This window comes from Hemitrygon akajei, chromosome 15 (genome assembly GCF_048418815.1).
Source record: "Hemitrygon akajei chromosome 15, sHemAka1.3, whole genome shotgun sequence".
Lineage (NCBI taxonomy): Eukaryota > Metazoa > Chordata > Chondrichthyes > Myliobatiformes > Dasyatidae > Hemitrygon > Hemitrygon akajei.
In genome coordinates this window covers 15,381,474-15,405,854 of record NC_133138.1, presented here as the reverse complement: position 1 = coordinate 15,405,854, position 24,381 = coordinate 15,381,474, and the positions used below count along the sequence as shown (strand labels likewise).

Here is a 24,381-nt window from a genome sequence, read left to right as displayed (position 1 = left end):
CCCTGCAGTTTGCGTACCGTCCAAACTGCTCAACAGAAGATGCCATTGCCACCACCCTCCACCTGTCCCTAACCCACCTGGATAAAAAAGACACGTACGTTCGGATGCTGTTCATAGACTTCAGTTCAGCATTCAACACAATCATCCCTCAAAAACTGATTGGAAAACTGAGCCTACTGGGCCTGAACACCTCCCTCTGCAACTGGATCCTAGACTTCCTGACTGGAAGACCTCAGTCAGTCCGGATCAGGAGCAGCATCTCCAACACCATCACACTGAGCATGGGAGGCTCCCCAGGGCTGCGTGCTCAGTCCACTGCTGTTCACTCTGCTGACCCACGACTGTGCTGCAACACACAGCTCGAACCACATTATCAAGTTTGCCGATGACATGACCATGGTGGGTCTCATCAGCAAGAACGACGAGACAGCTTACAGAGAGGAGGTGCGGCGGCTAGCGGACTGGTGCAGAGCCAACAACCTGTCTCTGAATGTGAACAAAACAAAAGAGATGGTTGTTGACTTCAGGAGGGCACGGAGCGACCACTCCCTGCTGAACATCGACGGCTCCTCGGTAGAGATTGTTATAAGCACCAAATTTCTTGGTGTTCACCTGGCGGAGAATCTCACCTCATCCCTCAATACCAACTCTATAGCAAAGAAAGCCCAGCAGCATCTCTGCTTTTTGCGAAGGCTGAGGGAAATCCATCTCCCACCCCCTCATCCTCCTCACATTCTACAGGGCTTGTATTGAGAGTACCCTGAGCAGCTGCATCACTGCCTGGTTCGGAAATTGCACCATCTCGGATCCCAAGACACTGCAGCGGATAGTGAGGTCAGCTGAGATCATCTGAGTCTCTCTTCCCGCCATCACGGACATTTACACTACATGCTGCATCCACAAAGGAAACAGCATTATGAAGGACCCCATGCACCCCTCATACAATCTCTTCTCCCTCCTGCTGTCTGGGAAAATGCTTCGAAGCATTCGGGCTCTCACAACCAGACTATGTAACACTTTCTTCCCCCAAGCTATCAGACTCCTCAATACCCGAAGCCTGGACTGACACCTTGACCTACGTCCTGTTTATTATTTATTGTAATGCCTGCACTGTTTTTGTGTACTTTATGCAGTCCAGTGTAGGTCTGTAGTCTAGTGTAGCTTTCTCTGTTTTTTTTATGTAGTTCAGTCTAGTTTTTGTACTGTGTCATGTAACACCATGGTCCTGAAAAACATCTCGTTTTTACTGTGTACTGTACCAGCAGTTATGGTCGAAATGACAATAAAAGTGAATTGACTAATTACAAAGGGGATGAACACATTTTCAGCCTCACAAATTTGGTAAATTGTGAACAGGTTTTGGAATTTTTTTTGATTTGACATTATGCACAATATTTAGTAGATTAGCTCAAAAAGTCCAACTTCAGTATAATTTAAATTTAGAAAATGAGTCAGTAAAATGTGAAAATAGTTGTGGGGGCTGAATACTTCTTCAAGGCACTGTATGTATTGATCCACATTCCAGCATCTGCAAACTTTTGTGTCTCCATTTTGATTACAAAATGGTTGTGCACCTCTAAAATGGTGGCATGAACAATAGGAACTTTATCCTCAGAGTTCAGGTGCCAATCAATTGCATGTAAACTATTAGGGTAAGTTAAACATCATTAAGTGGCTAAAATAAAGATACCAATTTAGTCAATTGAGCTCAGCTGGAGGAAATTGAAAACAGGATTTGACACATAGGCACAGACGTTGTGGCCTGATGGTGATGCAATGTCTTTTTTTAAACAACAGATATTCTGTGAGAGTAACTTGTGCTGTATTCATTATTTTATCATCTCTACAAGAGTTCACAGACTAGCTACTTTTCTACATGCCATTTTGAATTAAGGAGCATTTTATAAATGTAGAATAATAACCACTCTTTGAATGAAAAGTCCAAAAAATTAGATTGTCCAATCTTAACAGTAGATCTTACTTTTAAAACAAAACTTATGTCAGTGAAAACTTCGGTATTGTTACTCTTCATTCTTGAAAAAAAATATTGCTGCCCTAAACACAAGTGGTGTAACAGACATTTAATGATTATTGAAAATGAACGCTTGTTGAACTGTTGCAAACACACACTCTTGTTTAAAATTCAATTTTTTAATCTGTCATTAGTGATAGCTTAGAAGTTTGGGTGATGGGTGACTGGGAGAGGAATTTGCATGTGGTAGACAAAATTGGATATAGACACCATTTTTCTCAGTTGAGCCTTGGTCAGTGCTCATTTGAAAACTGATGTAATGCTGTCTGCATACATTACCGTGGATCTTGTGGTTAGAAATTTGTATTATTTGCAAAGCAATATTTCCGTAGGGCTGTCGCTGATCAAATGAAGCTTGTTTTCAGGCAAAATCAATTGATATTTTGATTAAAACTTCTAATGAAGCCTCCCATTATTGTTTTGAAGTATTTAAAAAGGGATTTTGTTCAGCAAGATAAATGTTTCAAAAGCAATTTTGGAATGATTTAAGCACAAATAACTGAGAAAATATTCGTCTGTAATGATATTGGTATTTCCACATAATATTAAAAATGTAGTCTGCTTTGAACAAATGGTCCTGCAGTGTTGAATCAATTACAAAAGCAGGTTTCTTGGTGGGGCTTCTGTGTGCATTGAGCATATTTAGTGTGACATGTTAAGCAACTTGAACCCCTTTCTGGCCAGAATATCAGATGCTGAATTTGGAAGCCCAAGGAGTCCAGCAGTGAAAATTAGAACTCCTACTGCCTTATGCTGGGAAATTGTCATTGGTATCTTGCAAGAGGTTAAACTGTCCTCGGACCTCCCTTGCCTTTCAGTTCAGTCCCAGTTCTGGCCTCCCTCTCTGCCCTGGCTTCTTCAAAAAGTGAAGGAGAGAGAAAATGGGAAGCTTTAATTATTGTCATGAAGAAAATATGAGACATTATGGAAAGGCTTTTAAAAAATAAATCAGAATACAGTCATTAAGCAAAGTGTGCATGCTTTTGTGAAATGGCAATTACGTTTAACCAATTTATTGGAGTCAGTATAGAAGACTGCTGATTCATGATAGTGGGGAATGTAGTTTTTGGCCATAGAGTTAGTATTGATCTTTTGGTAAGGTGGGTAGAGCAATGACAGAAGAAATTTAATCCTCAAAAATGTGAGGTGGTACATTTGGGTGGACAAATCAGGCATGGAAATACATAGTGACTGGTAGGATTATAGAAGTGCTGAGAAATAGTACGATTTCCATGTAAATGTCAAAGCAATATGATTTGGAGAAAGCATGTGGATTTTCACCAGAATGTTATCTGTTCTGGTGTCTTTCATCAATGAGGAGAGATTGGATAGACTGAATTTGCTTTCCTTGAGGCAGAGAAAACTGAGGGGGGGTGCCGTAGGTGACTGATGGAGGTTTACATAATTATGAGGAGCATAGATAGCGAGAAACTCTTCCCCTGAGGTGTATATAAACAGAGGCAACAAGTTTAATAACAGGAAAAGTTAATACCCTTCAACCATCGGGCTGCTGAACCAGCATAGATATCTTCACTCACATCAATGCTGAACTGATTCCACAACCTATAGACTTGCTGGCAAGGCTCTACAACTCACCATTATTTATTATTTGGACAATTTGTCTTTTGCAGATTGGTTGTTCTTTTCATAAATTCTAATCTATTTATTTTCCTGTAAATGCCTGTAAGAAAATGAATCCCAGGTAGTATGTGGTGACATATACGTGCTTTGATAATAAATTTACTTTGAGCTATGAACTTCAAACTTAAGGTAAGGGATATGAGACTTCGAGGAGATTTAAATAAAATATTTTTCACCCAAAGAGTGGTTGATGTTGGAAGGTGCTATCACTTGGAACAGTGTGGGTTAAAAGGTTTATCGGCCAAATGCTTGGGTGCTGGCAGGTTGGATTAGTATCACTAGGCATTGATGTCTATCCTTGAAATGGTGAGCTGGAGGCCGTCTTTCTCTACTGGATGGTTTTCACTCCACGTCTACACCATGTACTACTAATGAAACGAAAACCTGGCGAATTTGTTCCTCCTAATTTTAAGAGGATAATTGGTGAAATCCCTCATCAGGGGTTATTGTGGAAAATAAACTTTAATGTTGAAGGAAGTAACCAATTGGCATGAGATAAAAGATTGGCTTACAAGCAGGAAACTGTGCAGGCAATAATAGGTCTTCTCTTGTAGACAAAATGTAATGAATAATGTGCAAGATTGATTGATGCTGGTGTCAAAACTTTTTACGATTTGAATTAATGAGTTGGGTGAAGACATCAAATAAGAATGGTAGCTAATGTTGCTGATGATGCTTAGGGCTAATGCAGGAGGTGGGAGCACAAGTCTTTCACAACTGCTTCCTAATTAATTAGGATTATGTCAGATAATCTATCTCAATGCAATATTTCTGCACCATCTCGGTACCTTTGATTTTCCCCAAAATATCCAGATAGCTGTCACTGTTGTTAATGAACTCATAGACTCCATAGCCCTTCTGAGGATTCCAAAGCTCGGCCGCCTTTTACTTGGAGACGAGATTCTACAGATGCTGGACATCCAGAGCAACACACACAAAAATGCTGGAGGAACTCAGCAGGCCAGGCAGCATTCATGAGAAGGAATAAACGTTCAAGAAGTTGCAGGCTAAAACCCTTCATCAAGACTAGAGAGGAAGGGGGTAAAATGGCATAATAAAAAGGTGGGGGGAGGGGAACGAGGACAAGTTTAGAAGGTGATAGGTGAAACCAGGTGAGTGAGAAAGGTAACGGGCTGGAGAAGGGGGATTCTGATAGGAGAGGAGAGTGGGCCATGGGAGAAGGGAAAGGAGGGGCACCAGGGGGAGGTGATAGGCAGCTGATGAGAAGAGGTGAGGGGCCAGAGTGGGGAATAGAAGAAAAAGGAAGGGGGAGGGGAAAAGAAAAAAATACTGGAAGAAGAAATAAACATTCATGCCATTGTGTAGGAAGCTACCTAGACTTAATATGAGGTGTTGTTCCTCCACGCTGAGAGTGGTCTCATCGTGGCAGAAGAGGAGCCCAGGGACCGACATAGCGGAACAGGAATGGGGATAAGAATTAAAGTGATTAGCCACTGAGAAATTCCTCTATTTCACCAATGTAGAAGAGGACTCATCAGAAGCACTGGATACAGTAGAGGACCCCGACAGATTTACAAGTGAAGTGTTGCCTCACCTGGAAGGACTGTTTGTGGCCCTGACAGGAGGTGAGGGAGGTAGTGAATGAGCAGGTGCATCATTTCTATCGCTTGCGGGGATACGTGTGAGGAGGGAGATTAGTGGTGAGAGACAGATGGACCAAGGAATCATGGAAGGAGTGATCCCTCAGAGAAGGGTGGAGCTAAAGGTGTGTTTGGTGTTAGGATCCTGTTGAAGATGGTGGAACCTGTGGAGAATGATCTGTTGGATGCAGAGGCTCTTGGGGGTGATAAGTGAGGACAAGAGGAATTCTACCCTTGCTAAGGTGGTGGGAAGATGGGGTAAGCAAAGATGTCCGGGAATTGGAGGAGATGTGGGTGAGGGTAGCATCTATGGTGGAAGAAGGGAAACCCTGTTCTTTGAAGAGGGAGAAGATCTCCGATGTCCTGGAAAGGAAAATATCATTCTGGGTAAAAATGCAGTGGAGATAAATGAACTAAGAAAAGGGAATAGTGTTTTTGCAGGAGATAGGGTGGAAACAGGTATAGTCCAGATAGGTTTATAAAAGATGTCTTTAAATGGTTTGTCTCCAGAGATTTTTTTCAGAAAGGTCAAGAATGGGGAGAGTTGTCAAAAATAGACTGAGTGAATTTAAGGGCGGGTGGAAAGTTGAAGCAAAGTTAGTAAAATTAACAAGCTCAGCATGGGTGCATGAAACAGCACCAATGCAGCCATCAACATAGTGCAGAAAGCGTTGGAGAGCATTACCAGAGCTTGAAACGTGGACTGGCTCCATGTTGTCAAAGAAAAGGCAGGCATAGCTGGGACCCATGCGGATGCCTATGGCTACACCTTGAGTTTGGAGGATGTAGAAAGAAATGGAGGAGAAATTGTTGAGAGTGAGGACCTGTTCTGCCAGATGGAGGAGGGGAACTGGTTGGGTCTTTAGTTGAGAAAGAAGTGGAGAGCTTTAAAGCATTTTTAATTGGGAAGGTAGAAAAGTAGAGGGACTGGACATCCATGGTGAAGAGAAGGGTCAGGGCCAGGGAATTGAAAGTCGTTGAGGAGATTGAGAGCTTGTGAAGTGTCTCCGATGTAGGCGAGAAGGGACTAAGCCAAGGCAAGGTAGAACAGTTTGCAGACATGCTTTCAGTGGTGGAAGGGCAGGCAAAGACAGTGGGCCTACCTGGACAGTCAGGTTTGTGGACTTTGGGTAGGGTAATTGAACTATGAGTTTGGTGGCGGTGGAGATCTCCAGACTTGATGAGGTTAATGATGGTGTGGGAGTACCATCAATACATGAATAAATCTCTTCTCAATTCTAAGTGGCCCATTCCTTATTTGGACATTGGTTCTTGTTTCCTCAGTCAAGGGAAATGTCCTCTCTCTGTTCTGCTTCTTGAACCTGGAAGGACTTTGTAAGCCTCAATGTGAGAGTTCTCATTCTTCAACTTCAGAGAATATAAGTATGGATGCAACTGCTGAAGAGGGCATGAGGGAGGTGGGGTGTTGGTCACAGTGAAATACAGATAATTGAAGTGAGTGGGAAAAAGTCTGACTAATTATACATGGAGTCAAAATGTGTGAAATAGTTCATTTTGTCAGGAAAATGGCAATAAAAAGCTTTTTACCTAAATTTTGAGGAAACACAAAATAGTGTCCTAGCACATGGCTTACAAAATGCTGGTACACAGGCACAGCAAGTAGAGAAGTACAGCACAGAAACAGGCCCTTTGGCCCATCTAGTCCAAGCCTAACCATTTAAACTGCCAACCCCCATCAATCTGCACCAGGACCATAGCCCTGCTACCTAGCCAAACTTCTCTTAAATGCTGAAATCAAGCTCACATGCACCACTTGTGCTGGCAGCTCATTCCACACACTCACGACCCTCTAGGTGAAGAAGTTTTCCCTCTTGTTCCCCTTAAATTTTGGAAAGCCAACAGAATGCTGTTGCATTTTGCAGGGCGAATTGAATATAAAAACAGTGAGGTTACACTTTGCAAACACGAGGAAATCTGCAGATGCTGGAAATTCAAACAACAACACACATAAAATGCTGGTGGAACACAGCAGGCCTGACGAAGGGTCTCGGCCCGGAACGTCGACAGCACTTCTCCCTATAGATGCTGCCTGACCTGCTGTGTTCCACCAGCATTTTGTGTGTGTTGAGGTTACACTGACTGTATTTTGTGCAAATTAAACCTTATCTGGAGGACTGTGCAAAATATTGGTCTCCTTTATTTAAGGAAATATTTTAATGTGTTCAGTTAAAATGTATTACATTATTACAAGCAGCTTCTTTTATGAGGAGATTTTGTACAGATCAGGCATGTTGGTTAGAGATTCAACAAACGAGAGGGAACTTGATTGAAGCATTCAGGGCCCCGAGCAGACTTGACAGACTAGGTATGGAGATGCTATCTCCTCTTCTGGGGAATCCAGAACTAGGGATCGACGGTTTAACAACAAAGGACTGCTTTTTATTTGATAAAATGGTTTATTTGTATTGCATGTGCTGAGGTACAGTGGAAAAAAAATGTTTTGCATACCATTCATACAGATTGATTGATTGATTATAACAGTGCATTGTGGTAGTACAAGGTGAAACAATAACAGAGTTCAGAATAAAGTGTTACGCTTACAGAGGAAATTTAGTGCAGGGTAGGCAATAAGGTACTAAGCCATGTCAAGGTAGTTTGAGAGGTCAAGTTCATTTTACCGTACTAGGGAACTGTTTAATAGTCTTATAACATCAGAATAGAGACTGTCCTTGATCATCTGATGGTATGTGCTTTCAGGCTTTTGTATTTTATGCCCAATGGGAGAAAGGAGATGGGGGAATGCTGAGGGTCGGCAGGCTCTTGGTTATATTGGCTGTGCTACTGGAGCACGAAAAGTGTAGCCAGGATCCACGGAGGGGTGGCTGGTTTCTCTGACGTGCTGAGCTGTGTCATCGACTCTATGCAGTTGCTACACCATCCGGTAGCCATGATGCATCCACAAGGGTTGCTTTGTGTGGCATATCGACAAAAATTGGTAAGGATCAAAGGGGATATGCCAAATTTCTTTAGGCTCCAGAGGATGTACAGGCTCTGTTGAGCTTCCTTAGTTGTGCTGTCATAGTATAGGCTTATCGGTGCTTAGCCCTATGATCTTGAAGCTGTCAACCCTCTCAACATCGCCATTAAACAGGAGCATGTATAGCACTATCCTTTCCTGAAGTCGGTGACCGTTTATTTTGCTGACCTTGTTGGAAAGGTCGTTGTCGTGACACCACGTCTATCTCCTTCCTGCATTCTGACTCGTCTTTATTTGAGATATGGCTAAGTACAGTGGAATCATCTGCGACCTTGTAAATGGTGTTTGAGCAAAATCTGCCCATGCAGCAGCGAGTAGAGTAGGGGACTGAGGGCAGAGCATTGTGTTCAGGATAATCCTTGTTGCTGCTATCCTTACTGATTGTGGCCTGCCGGTCAGAGAGTCGAAGATCCAGTCGCAGAAGGAAATGTTGAGTGCCCGGTCCGCGAGCTTGGAAATAAGTTTGCTGGGAATTAGAGTATCGAAAGTGTGGTCTGACCTACGGTACGTACCTTTGCTGTCCAGATGCTTCAGATTTGAATGTAGAGTTAGGAAGATGTAGAGCCGTTTTGGCAGTAAGTGAATTGGCAGTTAATTGAGCAGTGTGTCAAAGCACTTCAATTCTGATTGATGTCAGAGCCCCTGAGTGGTAGTCATTAAGGCATGTTACCTTATTTTTCTTAGATAGCTGGGGGTAGTGGTCTCAAAGCTGACAGGAACCTCAGGTTGAAACCTGGAGAGGTTAAAAGAAGTCGGAAATCACCCTTGCTAGCTGATCCGTGCAGGATCTAAGGCCTTGGCTGGGATCACTCTCTGGGCTGGATGCCTTCCACAGGTTCACTCTCCCGTAGACTGGTCTTGTTCACATTGGTGACTGTGGGTTCAGGTGGATCGGAAACTGTCGTGGGTGATTAATGTTCCAACCCCTTCTGTTCACAGCATGCATAGAATATGCTAAGCTCATTAGGAAGGGATGCGCTGTTTTCGGTGATGCTGCCTGACTTTGTTTTGAAGCTCATTTATAGCATGTCTGCCCTCCCCCAACTGACAGTTAGTTTTGGGTCGCTATTGTCTCTTGGCATGCGTGATAGTTTCACGGAAAAAGGTCAGGGTCACCGGATAAGAACATCCCAGCTCCAGGCTTCAATGGGGAGTGGCGCATGCAAAATACTGGAGGAACTCAGCAGGCCAGGCAGTATCTATGGGGGAAAAAAAGTCCAGTCAACGTTTCAGGCCAAGGCCCTTCGGCAGGATCTCGGTCCAAAACATCGACTGTACTTCTTTCCCCATAGATACTGCCTGGCCTGCTGAGTCCTCCAGCATTTTGTGTGTGTTGCTTGGATTTCCAGCATCTGCAGATTTTCTTTTGTTTTCAATAGGGTGCATGTCTCTTGGACACAGCCTTGGACGTCCATTTAGAAATGGAGATAAGGGGGAATTTTTTTAGCCAGAGCGTGGTGAATCTATGGAATTTGTTGCCACAGGCAACTGTGGGGGCCAAATCATTGGGTGTATTTAAGGCAGAGGTTAGTACATTCTTGATTAGTTAGTGCATTAAGGGATACAGGAGAAGGCAGGAGATTGGGGCTGAGAGGGAAATGGATCAGCCATGATGAAAATGATGGAGTAGGCTTGATAGGCCAAATGGCTGAATTCTTCTCCTATATCTATCTTGTGGCTTTATGGTCTTAATCCATAGTTTCAGTTTGGGAACACCCTGATTATCGTTTGTGGTACAGAGTCCTCGTCACACTTGTTGATAAAGTCTCTGCTGGTGGTGATATGCTCATCTAGGCCAAAAGACAGAGGGCCTCCAGTTTTCTTTCGGGCAGATGGGCTGAATATTTTGTGTGAGGGTCTTTGGAACCCATTTGCAATCAGTGATAGAACTGGAGTCTTCTTGCGTTTTAACTTCTCTGACCTTGGCCTCTCACAGTCTTCCAATGAAGTCCAGTGTGTACCGAAGAGTATAACGTATGGTGACTAACCTTGGGACTGAATGTTGAATTCGACAACCTCACTTAACCAGCCCTGTTGTGTTGGATGAGCCAACATCCCTAGATTTCTTGCAAACATGTTTCATAAACCCAACTCCACCACCGTTTTGCTTTTGCTCTTTTTCTCTCCTTTGTCCTTGGTCATCTGCTCCTCCTCCTCCAGCTTTTCAGCAGATTAATAAGACTTCTCTGCCCTGTCTTAACAGGAACCACACATTTTGTAACATTCTATCTCCTGGCCTCCAACCTATCACAGACCTCCCTTTATTTTCAAATGGTATTCCTAGTTGAAAAGAGAGATAATTGAACTGAAGCATTAACTGTGGGTTTCTGTGCACAGACTCTGTCTGTCTTATTTCGCAACATTTTGTTTTTATTTCAGATTTCCAACATGTGCAGAACTTTGATTTTCATTTATTGTGTTCTGTGGTACCAGGCTACGCAGGAGAAAAGAGACGATTCAGTTACTTGGATTGAAGTGTCCATTGTTTAAGCTGTGCACAATGTTCTATTAAAACTGCTGGTTCTGTGCTAAGAAAACAATATTCAGCTTTAAACATGGTTAGCTTTAGTATTTCCATTGTTTGGAATTCAGTCTCCCAATTTTCTGCTGGATTCTTGCTACTTTAAATTTAATACTAGCCACTTTTATGTTCTTACCTGGCACAAGCTCTCAATTTCCAGTTTACTACCACCTCTTTCCAAACAAAGTGAATTGATTCCTGTAATGTAGTGTAACGCACTGTAAAGTTGCACTGCTAATGTAATGGCTTCTCTGTAGCAGCAATGTTTGGGTTATGACTAGAGATAATGGGGCTTTGGAATGAGGGGCTATCCAATGAGAGGGGTGTTGTGGGTCTGGGAGCAGGGATTTTGCAGTCTTTTGGTGGGGAGAGATGAGGAGAGAAGACACGAATGGAGAGAGTTGATAGACCGCTGGACGGAGTGGACTAGGAGCGAGGGTCAGAAACACTCAGGAGGTCGACGGGAAACCAGTGGACTGAACCGTGAACCATTGCGCATTAGACTGTTTCATGAGAATGGACCCTTTATTTGTTTCTTTACTAACCATATAGTCAAATTACACAGGGACACATCGCGCAGCATCCACCCAAACAAGATTTCTTAAGTTTGGCCAGGCCGAGGACTGTCTTTCTCTAGCTGAACCAAGAGTTACAGTAGACGTCAGAGTCTATATTGTTACCACCTTGTCTAAGGCTGGACATCCTTAATAATTGCACTTCAGCTTTTTACCAAACGAGTGGTCATCCGGGCCAAAGGAATGATCTGAGCAATCGTTTGTAATAAACTATTTCAGCCATTATTTCCGTAAATGACTTGACTCTCTTGTGTCATCAGATGTGAACTTACATAACGATTATCTAGTTAAGCACAGACCCAGACAATACTTGGTTATACTTCAGTTCGTGAGCTATTTTTTCAGTCTTCCTCTATGCACGGAGATGCATACTGCAAACTAAAGATTCAATTTACTTTATATTAACCAGATCAATTCTTTACGATTCATTTGCAGAATTACAAACAAACTGCATAACGACTGTTGTAAACAAAAATCAATCCTTGGGCACACAGATCACTTCTTATTCCGTACTATTGTGGACTGTCTTTGTAGAATGCATCTGTTCTGCAGACTTGAGCAATCTTGCTGTCTTTAATAATTCTACAACTAGCTTGGTTCCAGGTATTTGTCAAAGGAACCAGAAGAAATTATCTCTTCACGCTACTGCTCACTGCACTCGCTCGGGCCTAACCAGATTGTTGTCGTGGATGCAGACACATAGCTAACGATTGTTTATTTCTCCTTCCCTGTTGGATGTTTCCTGCTGGCACAGGCATATGTAGTCAGCCTGCTATCAAGGAAAACTGACAGCTTTGACTCTACATTTTACATATTGAACTGTCTGATTTGACAGGGAAGAACCACAATTATGTTTGTTGCATCTAAAAATACCAGCATGCATGAAGAGTTAGCAGAAGCCATTATAAACCTCTTTCAGTCAACATATCTACATTTGCTTTAATATAATAACACCAGTTTGCTGCCTGCTATAGTTTTCACTGAAAATGAAAATTAAAACTAATGCTCCTATTGAGTTATTTCAAATGATCTTGGCAAATCTTTTTTTTAAATTAGTCATGACATTGGCCAGTTTTGAATATTAGTTTTTTTGCTTGAAGTATTGACAAATGGCTTAATATTGTAAAATTTCAGTACAGTTAAAGCCATGTTTTTGCAAGGATATGTGTATTTCCCGATAGTTCATTTTATGAACAGCAGCCCAAATTAAAAGTGAGGTTACAATTAGTCTGTTCTCATAACCAGAACATAAACTATAATTATGGAGAAGGACAGGACTGGACCTAGAGTTGAGATTTTTGATTGGAGAAAGGCTAACTTTGAGGAGATGCGCAGGGATTTAGAGAGAGTGGAATGGGTCAAGTTGTTTTATGGGAAGGATGTAATAGAGAAATGGAGGTCATTTAAGGGTGAAATTATGAGGGTACAGAATCTTTATGTTCCTGTTCGGTTGAAAGGAAAGGTTAAAGGTTTGAAAGCGCCATGGTTTTCAAGGGATATTAGAAACTTGGTTCGAAAAAAGAGGGATGTCTACAATAGATATAGGCAGCATGGAATAAAGGAATTGCTCGAGGAATATAAAGAATGTAAAAGGAAACTTAAGAAAGAGATTAGAAAAGCTAAAAGAAGTTACGAGTTTGGTTTGGCAAATAAGGTGGAAGTAAATCCGAAAGGCTTCTACAGTTATATTAAAAGCAAGAGGATAGTGAGGGATAAAATTGGTCCCTTAGAGAATCAGGGTGGTCAGCTATGTGTGGAGCCGAGGGAGATGGGAGAGATTTTGAACGATTTCTTCTCTTCGGTATTCACTAAGGAGAAGGATATTGAATGGTGTAAGGTGTGGGAAACAAGTAAGGAAGTTATGGAACCTATGACAATTAAAGAGGTGGAAGTACTGGCGCTTTTAAGAAATTTAAAAGTGGATAAATCTCCGGGTCCTGACCGGATATTCCCCAGGACCTTGAGGGAAGTTTGTGTAGAGATAGCAGGAGCTCTGACGGAGATCTTTCAGATGTCATTAGAAACAGGGATTGTGCCGGAGGATTGGCGTATTGCTCATGTGGTTCCATTGTTTAAAAAGGGTTCTAGAAGTAAGCCTGGCAATTATAGACCTGTCAGTTTGACATCAGTGGTGGGTAAATTAATGGAAAGTATTCTTAGAGATAGTATTTATAATTATCTGGATAGACAGGATCTGATTAGGAGTAGCCAGCATGGATTTGTGCGTGGAAGGTCATGTTTGACAAACCTTATTGAATTTTTTGAAGTAGTTACGAGGAATGTTGACGAGGGTAAGGCAGTGGATGTAGTCTATATGGACTTCAGCAAGGCCTTTGACAAAGTTCCACATGGAAGGTTAGTTAAGAAGGTTCAGTCATTAGGTATTAATGCTGGAGTAATAAAATGGATTCAACAGTGGCTAGATGGGAGATGCCAGAGAGTAGTGGTGGATAATTGTTTATCGGGATGGAGGCCGGTGACTAGCGGGGTGCCTCAGGGATCTGTTTTGGGCCCAATGTTGTTTGTAATATACATAAATGATCTGGATGATGGGGTGGTAAATTGGATTAGTAAGTATGCTGATGATACTAAGGTAGGAGGTGTTGTGGATAATGAGGTGGGTTTTCAAAGCTTGCAGGGAGATTTATGCCGGTTAGAAGAATGGGCTGAACGTTGGCAGATGGAGTTTAATGCTGAGAAGTGTGAGGTTCTACATTTTGGCAGGAATAATCCAAATAGAACATACAGGGTAAATGGTAGGGCATTGAGGAATGCAGTGGAACAGAGAGATCTAGGAATAACAGTGCATAGTTCCCTGAAGGTGGAGTCTCATGTAGATAGGGTGGTGAAGAAGGCTTTTGGAACGCTGGCCTTTATAAATCAGAGCATTGAGTACAGAAGTTGGGATGTAATGTTAAAATTGTACAAGGCATTGGTAAGGCCAAATTTGGAATATTGTGTACAGTTCTGGTCACCGAATTATAGGAAAGATATCAATAAATTAGAGAGAGTGCAGAGACGATTTACTAGGATGTTACCAGGGTTTCAGCACTTAAGTTACAGAGAAAGGTTGAACAAGTTAGGTCTCTATTCATTGGAGCGTAGAAGGTTGAGGGGGGATTTGATCGAGGTATTTAAAATGTTGAGAGGGATAGATAGAGTTGACGTGAATAGGCTGTTTCCATTGAGAGTAGGGGAGATTCAAACGAGAGGACATGATTTGAGAGTTAGGGGGCAAAAGTTTAAGGGAAACACGAGGGGGTATTTCTTTACTCAGAGAGTGATAGCTGTGTGGAATGAGCTTCCTGTAGAAGTAGTAGAGGCCAGTTCAGTTGTGTCATTTAAGGTAAAATTGGATAGGTATATGGATAGGAAAGGAGTGGAGGGTTATGGGCTGAGTGCGGGTAGGTGGGACTAGGTGAGATTAAGAGTTCGGCACGGACTAGGAGGGCCGGAATGGCCTGTTTCCGTGCTGTGATTGTTATATATGGTTATAAGTGACTGCATGGACTTTGCTATAGCACGTAAATGTAAAAAAAGTATTGCAGATGCTTTACCAAAACAAGCTTGTGTTGAATTACATGTTGTTCTTTTTTAAACTAAAAATATCCATATTTATTATTAATATTTAATGAAACAGTTAAAGATTAATATCCAGGATAACACTCAAGTCACCTCTTGCGGTAGATGAAGTTTCTCAGGCTGCATATAAAAATGGGTATTTGTTTTATTTTATGCTCAATATCATGTTGTTTGCTTTTAAACCAGGCTGAAGAGAAGCGGAACCTTAGCCTTGATGGTCATGTCGGTTTTGACAGTCTTCCCGATCAGTTAGTCAGCAAATCTGTATCACAAGGCTTCTGTTTCAACATTCTTTGTGTGGGTAGGTACCTTCAAAGCTTGTGTGCGACAGTCCTATGTACCTAGTGACCGCTCAAATCCATTGTGTTTCATTAATTTGAAATAATTCAATTAAAAATGTATTTTTGACACATCTGTTGATTTAATAGCTTAACGTTGTGACTTTATCCTGGTTTGGCCTGAGTTAATTAATGCCAGCAATGCCACAAGAGCAGATTTGGCCGAATGTAGCAAAAATAATAGCTGGAGTCCCTGTTACTCAGATTATAGATTAGATTAGCTTTATTCTTCACAAGTACATTGAAACATACAGAAAAACATGTCAACGACCAACACAGTCCGAGGTTGTGCTGGGTGTAGCCCACAAGTGTTGCCGTCTTTCTAGCACCAACATAGCATGCCCACAATTTACTAACTCTTACATCTTTGGAATGTGGGAGGCATCCAGGCCACCCAAAGATCATGGGGAGAATGTACAAACTCCTTACAGACAGCAGCAGGAATTGAACCCCAGTCGCTGGCACTGTAAAACGTTACACCAGCCCCTATGCTAATGTTACCAAACTATTATGCTCTAATGACCCCCTAATGAAAGTTCAAATAAAAATACCCAATTAGTGTAAAAATACTACTAATGGAATACAGTGTTGGGAAATGTATGATAATTCATTTGATAAAAGGAACTATAATGCAAACTATTATCCAAGTGGGGAGAAAGTTCAGACGTCAGGTGTGCAGAGGGGCTTAGGAGTCCTCGTGCAAGACTCCCAGAAGGTTAATTTACAGATTGAGTCCGTGTTAAAGAAGACAAATGCAATGTTGGCATTTATTTCAAGGGGAATAGAATATGAAAGCCAAGAGATAATACTGAGCCTTTATATGACAACTAGGCAGGCCACACTTGGAGCATTGTCAACAGTTTTGGGCCCCATATCTCAGAAAGGATGTGTTATCATTGGAGAGAGTCCAGAGGAGGTTCACGAGGATGATTCCGGAAATGAAGGAGTTAACAAATGAGAGTTTGGCAGCGTTGGACCTGTACTCACTGGAATTTAGAAGAATGCGGGGGGTGGGGGGAGGGGTGGAACCTCATTGAAACCTACCAAATGTTAAAAGGACTAGATGGGGTGGATGTGGAGAGGAAGTTTCCTATGGTGGGGGTACTCAGAACCAGAGGGCACAGCCTCAGAATCGAGGGGCGACCCTTTAGAACAGAGGTAAGGAGGATTTTTTTTTAGCCAGAGAGTAGTATATCTGTGGAATGCTCTGCCACGGACTGTGGTGGAGGCCAAGTTCGTGCATATAGTTAAGGTGGGAGCTGATCATTTCTTGATTGGTCGGGGCATCAAAGGATATAGGGGAAAGGCAATGTGGGATCAGGGATCCGCCATGATGGAACAGCAGAGCAGACTGGGCTGAATGGCCTAATACTGCCCCTATGTCTTATGGTGTAAAGAATTTAATAGCACATTGTCATTCTACATTTTATGTGATCACTTGATTATTAACAAATGAAGCTTGGGTGCAGCTCAGCAAGTGTTTGAAGAATTTTTGTAAATGTGTTCCTTGGTCAACTATCACAACTTCCTGCATTTTTTCACTTTTGTGCACTAACTAGTGGTTAATAGTTTACACAAGGGACCCCAGTTAATTGTTCATCCCCCTCCCTGCTCTTATTTTATCTGATGTTAGTAGTTTGAAAATGAAAAGTCAAATTTCTGACCAAGGTTACACCCTTCAAGAAATTTAGGCAATTCAATTACATTCATTTAACCCAGCAAAAACAAATGCCCTTCATCTACAAGAATAAGCAACCAATTTTAAAGAATTAAAAAGTATTTCATTAATCATACAGTAACTTGATATAAAATGTTGACAACAAAGTAGGCTTTGGTTGTTCAATGCTAAATATTTCAATGTGCTCTATCACAGTATGGTGAGACGTGGCTTTTGTTTGCCATGTCCCTGTCACTCTATATCTGAATCGTCAACAGTTGGGAGTGAATGTCCAGGTATAAAAGATTCTCTCTTGTAGTCAAAGCTGGTATTATGATAAAGGACTTCCACTCCCCAGTATAAGATTAGTTGTAATCCCCCTGCTTTCTGCATACATTGTGCTGCCACCCAGCAATTCTGTTCTGTTAATTTCAAATGTCTGACTGATCTTTCTTTGTACCCTAGGGGAAACAGGTATAGGTAAATCGACATTAATGAACACGTTGTTCAACACCATGTTTGAAAGTGATGAGGCCACCCACTATGAACCAGGAGTTCGTTTAAAACCACAAAGCTACTGTTTGAAGGAGACCAATGTGGATCTGAAATTAACTGTCGTTAGTACAGTGGGATTTGGTGACCAAGTTAATAAAGAGGAAAGGTAAGTTCTTGAAATAAGCATGAACAATTCACCTGGAATCCTTCATTTATCATATCAAATTGCAATTTCTACTTGGCTTTTTGGAACTTGCCTTCCAATACACTCACTGATATCTAACTAGGTTGGTTGGCAAGTAATTTGCTCCCAGATTTTTTGACAGTGGCGATTCATACACTGCTGATCTTATCAACCATTTTTTTCTCCCTTTGTCCCAATTCTTTTATTGAAATAGTTTATACTTTGATTTCATAGTTAACTGACCAAGTGGATGTTGAAAATATATCAATTCATCCATGTGATTTAGGGGTAAGGATTGTTTTTTATCTTGAAGCATACTTGTAGTGTTTGATTAACTGTTAATTGATGGAGACAGTGGCACTTTCAGCTAATGAATCTCCTTGTTGTCTTCTGCATAACATCTGCCTTCCAAAAATAAGCTCTCATCATCTTTACCTATTCCCTTCAAAAGGTGTTCCTGTGGAAGATGTTCTTGTTAATATTGATCATCTTGATCATAGCTCATGTCAGCCTTGACCATGGATGTTAATAAACAATTTGACCACAGGTTAAATCGTATGTTCACCCTTCGTGGCACAAACTGCTACGAGTTCATTGTTTTGTGGCTAAGATTGTGAGTATTTAGAATCCTAAACCTTGAATGCTGAATATATTGAGCTTCCTCTGATTACAACCCTTGGTGATAGCAGTTAACAATAAAAGAATTTGCCCTGTGTGGCCAAACAGTGCACAAAATAAATTTGGTATTGCCTTGTTAAAAATTTGCTTTATGAAGAATATGTATTTCCCAGAAATAGTATTTTGAAAGTTGAAACAGAGTTTGTTATTATGAATATTGAAGCAATACTCATTCATTAGGAATGAAGATTATTTTAAAATAGAAGTTTCTTAAATTTCATTTACAAGCTAATAAATTTCTTCTTGTGTCAGCGTAATCTTCAATCTTGTGGAAGAATGCAAATACCTGTATTGCAAAGTAATAAAAGTAACATTTATTTATATTGTACTGAAATGCTAATTTCTATAACTTTTAATTCTTTGAAAATTTTTCAGGTGTTGCAAAATAGATCACTTACTCTTGAATAGCACAAATTCAATCTTTCATAAGCAAACATAGCAATTTGTGTAAGTTTATTTCTTGTTTCTAAGCAGATGTAACTTACGGGCATTGTAAGAGGTAATTTTGCTTTGTTTCTTCAGCTATAATCCAATTGTTGACTACATTGATGCACAGTTTGAGAATTACCTACAGGAAGAGCTGAAGATCAGGCGTTCACTGCACAATTTTCACGATTCAAGAATTCATGTCTGCCTCTACTTCATTGCTCCTACTGGTCATTGCCTTAAATCATTGGATTTAGTCACAATGAAAAAACTGGATAGCAAGGTATCAACAATCTAATGTAAAATCCTGCAAATATAAAAGAATAAAATTACCTATAGAGAAAAATAGAGCTAGCCTCAAATTGTAATGGAAGTTTATTTGCCTAGAAAGTTTATTCCATGGATGCTGCCTGGCTTCCTGAGTATTTCTGGGATTTTCCATTTACCAAGTGTTATATCAAATCAAATTTTCCTTGGTGATGGGTTCTTGTTGAAGTGAAGTAGTTTTTTAAATAGATGCCAAATTTTACTTGTCATGGATACATGAACATTTTACAGGTAGCTTGCAGGATCACCTAATGGATATTATGTCTGTGTTATGTTTATTGCTTATTTTGTTCATCTACTCAGCACCCAATGTAGTAGGTTACATCTCCTTGCACATCAATGACATTTCATCATTTATAGTGGTGCTCTGTTTCTCATCTATTGCTCTTCATACAATGACCCTTGCCCTCCCTGTCCCAGTTCTAATCACACACAGGTGAATGTGTGGCTGAACAGTTGGTGCAGAGGGTGGAATTTCAGCTTTGTGGAGCATTGGGATCTCTTCTGGGGAAGGTATGACCTGTACAATAGGGGATGGATGACACCTGAATTTGAGAGGGACCAGTATCCTTGTGGGCAGATTTGCTACAGCTGTTGGGGCAGGTTAATCTAGGTTGGCAGGGTAAGGGAGTCATTGGGTTGGGTCAAATGATGGAGTATTTGGAATAAAGGTAGATTCAATGTTCGGAAGTGGATAGAGCATAAATGTAGTCAGATGGATGGGTTGAAGTGTGTTTACTTTAATGCAATAAGTATTAAGATAAAGGGTGATGAACTTAGAGCATTGGTCAATACATGGAGTTCTGATATTGTGTGCATTACAGAGGCTTGGCTGTTTTAAGGGCAGGGTTGGTTGCTTGATGTTCCTTAGTTTAGATGTTTCAGAAAGAATGGAGAGCGGTGGAAAAGAGGTAGTGGATTGGCATTGCTGATAATATCACGGTTGCAGAAAAGGGAGGGTGTCGTGGATAGAAGCAGATAACGTGGGAAAGTATTTAATTGAGGAAGAGCTAATTATGATGGTATTGGACAGGAACTTGGGAATGTAAATTGAGAACAAATGTTCTCAGGGAAATGCACAACAATAATGTGGAGGTTTTTTAAGGAGCACGTGCAATGAGTTCTGGATAGGTTTATCCCACTGAGGCAGGGAAAAGGATGGTAGGGTAAAGGAACTATGACTGACAAGAGAGATGGAACACTCAGTTAAGAGGAAGAAGCAAACATACCCAAGGTTTAGAAAGCAAAAATCAAGCACGGCTGTTGAGAATTATGATGTGGCCAGGAAGGAGCTAAAGAAGAGACTTCGGAGAGCTAAAAGGGGACAAAATGAAGCCTTGCCAAGTAGAAGCCTTGCCAAGAAAACCCCAAGGCATTGTACACAACTAGATTGAACAGGAGAATGACTAGAGTGAGGGTAGAAATGCCCGGTGATAAAGGGGGAGATATGCCTGGAGACAGAAGAGTTAGAGGAGGTCCTTTGTTCATTAAGAGTTCGTCAGGAAGAGGGACTTTGAGTGTGAGGTGAGCGTAAAACAGGAAAATTTAGTGGAAGTATCAGAGGTAGGTTTTTTTGCATAGAGTGGTGGGTGTTTTGCCAAAGATGGTGGTAGAGGTTGTTACAATTGGGACATTTAAAAGACTCGTAGATAGGCCGATGGATGTAAGAAAAATGGAGGATTATGTGCTGTGTAGGAGGGAAAGGTTAGATTGTTCATGGAGTAGGTTTATATAGGTCAGTGCAGCATCTGCATTGTACTGTTCTCTGTTTTTATAACTCAGATTAGACAGTGGCTGCAGATGTAGATTTTCTATTAATGGCATTTGTCAAAATAGTACGACAAACTGGGAAACAGATCCAGACTTTTCCCTTTTTCACCTAAGTTTTACTCCATCCCATGAAACATTTAAGTTTATGAATTCTTACCTGTCTGACTCAAATTGTGAACTTTAGAATAGAGAAGCATTATTGAATTGATTTACCAAGTCAGCATGACATCATCATGCTGCTCGTTGATAAGTTCCAGTTGATATTATTTGTCATCTTGCAGATCAGACTTTTGCGAAGGTGTGGCTAAATCTAAAATGCACTTGGAGCCATTTCAGTTTCTGAACCTCACATCAGATACTTTCCTCTTTTCCATATCTGGGGGAAACCAAGCTAGTGGCACTTTCAGTGCTGTTAGTTGTTATACAGTCTTAGCAATATGCTTTTCAATTACATTTGCAGTTTTATTTTAAATAATAGTCACAATTTTCTGTGATTTGAGACCGGTATTTGTGAGTTGAAGAACAAAGCAAAAAAAAAAATCAACATTTTAAGTTGAAGGGAAGGGTTGGAGAGAACAAAGGAATATTTGTATACTGGGCTATTGTTTACTAAAGTGGCTGAATGTATTGAATACCAGGAGTTATGTGCAAAAAGACAGCTGACTGGTAGCTGTCCCCAGCTGGTACCCTTCTATCATCACGAGATTCAAATGTGTTTTCCTGACTCGGAAATGGTAATTATTTCATCTTAAATGGCTCTTAAAAGCATTTATTGCAAATATTTTATTTAGTTTTCATTCTAATCTTTTTTATTTAGAGATACAGCATGGTAACAGACCCTTCTGGGCAAATGAACACACAACACCCCATTACACCCATTTGACCAATTAACCTACTAACTTGCATGTCTTTGGACTGTGGGAGGAAACCCATGTGGTCACGGGGAGAACATACAAACTCCTTTTAGACAGTAGCGGGAATTGAACCCTGGTCGCTGGCATTGTAATAGTGTTATGGTAACCACTACACTACCATGCCACCGGATGCTGCATTTCTAGCCTCTTTGCCTCTGGAGCAGAGACGATGTGGAGAATATTTTTTATTTAATCATATAGCAGTCAATGGTAATGGTATTTAGTTGTTTAAAATGCATGTGTTAGGGGAAATTTATCAGAAGTCAATAAATGTGATGTACTCAATGTTCATTCACTTACATTATGATTGCCCTGAGTATAATTCTCCAACTACATCATCAAGACTTTTCTTTTACAATTTTAGGTGAACATTATTCCCATTGTAGCCAAGGCAGATACAATTTCAAAAAGTGAGTTACACAAATTTAAGATAAAAATAATGAGTGAACTGGTCAGCAATGGTGTGCAGATCTACCAGTTCCCGACAGATGATGACACAGTAGCAGAGATCAACTCAGCAATGAATGTAAGTACTGGAACTTGCTGCAGGAATGCATTGTCTTTGGCTGCTCTCTGTTTTCTAAACACAAGAGATTCTGCAGATTCTGGAAATCCAGAGCAACACACACAAAATTTTGGAGGAACTTTGGGTCTCATCCCGAAACCTCGACTGTTTATTCATTGCTGTAGATGCTGACTGGTCTGCTGAGTTCCTCTGGTATTTTGTGCATGTTGATCATTGAAACCTGAGACTTACAGAAGCAAGTATTGCATGAGCAAAGTATAATTTTCAAATTTTTTTGCTCTCAAGTTGCCTGTGACGACTCTGCAGGAGTTGTGAATAAAATCATTCTGTACTAGTTCTATTTAAGCTCACAACAAAAAGTTTGAAGCTGTTGTACTCGTATCATTGCCAAAATAGATTGCAAAAATAGAAATGCTAAGAAGCTTGTAATTGCAAACAAGTATAAATTCAGAATTTAAAGAGCTGTTTCTGTAAGTAAAACTGCAAAGTTTCAGAGCCATTTATTTTATATCCCAGCAACATAAAAACAAATTTTCAATTGCAATTAAAACTTTGCACACCATTGATCATGTCAGAATGCTTTCCTATCATTAGCACCTACAATTCCTTAAGGAAATTGGTTCACAAGTTGATAAGATTTCTGAGATACTGTAGCATTGGGGAGGGGATGGTGAGAGGTTTTGTTTTATATAAATCTGCATTTTCTTCCTGCAGGCTCACCTCCCATTTGCAGTTGTTGGCAGTATGGAAGAGGTGAAAGTGGGAAATAAAATGGTGAAAGCTCGGCAGTACCCTTGGGGTGTTGTTCAGGGTAGGTAGAAGTTTCATAAAGTTGATGCAAAGTTATGTGTTAGGCTCTTTATATTTTTGGAAAATCAAACTTTGGGTTTAATACTTAAAGGACATATCAGCTGTTTGCATTCCTGTTGTGGAAATCGGTCATAAACGTTTGGGATCAAATATTCTTTCCATTTTGTTCAGTTTTGTAATGAATATGATTAAGTGCAAATGATTGCTAATTCAGTGGAGGGTCTTCATTGAATGGGATGTTACATGTATTATGTAGTTCTGTCCACTGCATAGTAAATAGGTATGCAAATTTTGTCATCACATTTCTTTCATTAGCAAATAAAAGCAAAAATAATTATACATCTGTGATTTAAGTACTTTTGTTACTTTAACAGTTGAAAATGAAAATCATTGTGACTTTGTGAAGCTGCGTGAAATGCTGATTCGTGTTAATATGGAGGACCTGAGGGAGCAGACGCATACGAGGCACTACGAGTTATATCGGCGTTGCAAACTGGAGGAGATGGGATTCAAAGACACAGATCCTGACAGCAAACCATTCAGGTCAGAAGGTGTCCATCAATGTTTGAAGAAATATTATAAAATCATGTAAATGTATACTGTATGGTGAAAATTGTACATTTACTGAACGGGCTTGGAGGTTGCCAAAAGGCACAAAAGTAAACCTTCCCATAAAAATGACCATGGAATTTGAACTCCAAATGTTCAATCCTTGCTGATGCCTTTTAAGTACAACTGTAGTTGATTTTCATTTCTTGAATTTGAGTGGATTTCTGATAGGCATCTTTCTGTTTAGAGACACCAGAGACTGAGGAAAAACATAAACTGCTGGGAGAACTTGACAGGTTAAGCTGCATCTCAGTTGATAACCTCATCCACTTTCTGAGACTGCTTGAATTTTGTCAATTATTGCATCCTACTTTCGATTTTACTCACATTAAACCAACATTGAACATAGTATTGCTGAGGCACAACTTGTGTTTTAAAAACATTTACCATGAACTCTCTACTTTTATCATCTGTTCTTTATAGATAAAACCAAAAATTATGAATGCCTTTGAACACTTTGACTACTGCCCTGCCATTTTACATAACCAGTGCTCCAATACCCCCAGATCCCTTTGCTGCTCCACACTTTTTAAAAAAAACACACAACACATGATTCTATATTACTTCTCCACATTCTTTCCTTAAAAGTACATTGCTTCATGTATCTCAATGCTGAACTTCATCTGCCACGTGCCTGACCATATCAGCTTGTTTTATCCTGCTCCAATGTATCTCCACCGCTTCACAGTTCAATACA

General features: G+C 40.6%; 1 protein-coding gene and 1 long non-coding RNA gene across 2 annotated transcripts in view; one reads left to right on the top strand and one right to left on the bottom strand.

Annotated features, from left to right (window-relative positions):
• Positions 1–24,381, top strand: part of LOC140739178 (septin-8-B-like) — an 84,565-nt gene that overhangs the window by 45,624 nt on the left and 14,560 nt on the right. Inside the window, exons 2-7 of the mRNA XM_073067216.1 lie at positions 15,137–15,251; positions 17,411–17,606; positions 18,825–19,011; positions 22,104–22,265; positions 22,980–23,076; positions 23,450–23,618. Of these exons, the coding sequence (XP_072923317.1) occupies positions 15,137–15,251; positions 17,411–17,606; positions 18,825–19,011; positions 22,104–22,265; positions 22,980–23,076; positions 23,450–23,618 (926 nt within the window). The remainder of the gene's footprint in view (positions 1–15,136; positions 15,252–17,410; positions 17,607–18,824; positions 19,012–22,103; positions 22,266–22,979; positions 23,077–23,449; positions 23,619–24,381) is intronic.
• The window catches only part of LOC140739181 (uncharacterized), a 42,832-nt gene continuing 35,977 nt past the window's right edge, over positions 17,527–24,381 (bottom strand). Inside the window, exon 3 of the long non-coding RNA XR_012101574.1 lies at positions 17,527–18,588. This is a non-coding gene — a long non-coding RNA (uncharacterized lncRNA). The remainder of the gene's footprint in view (positions 18,589–24,381) is intronic.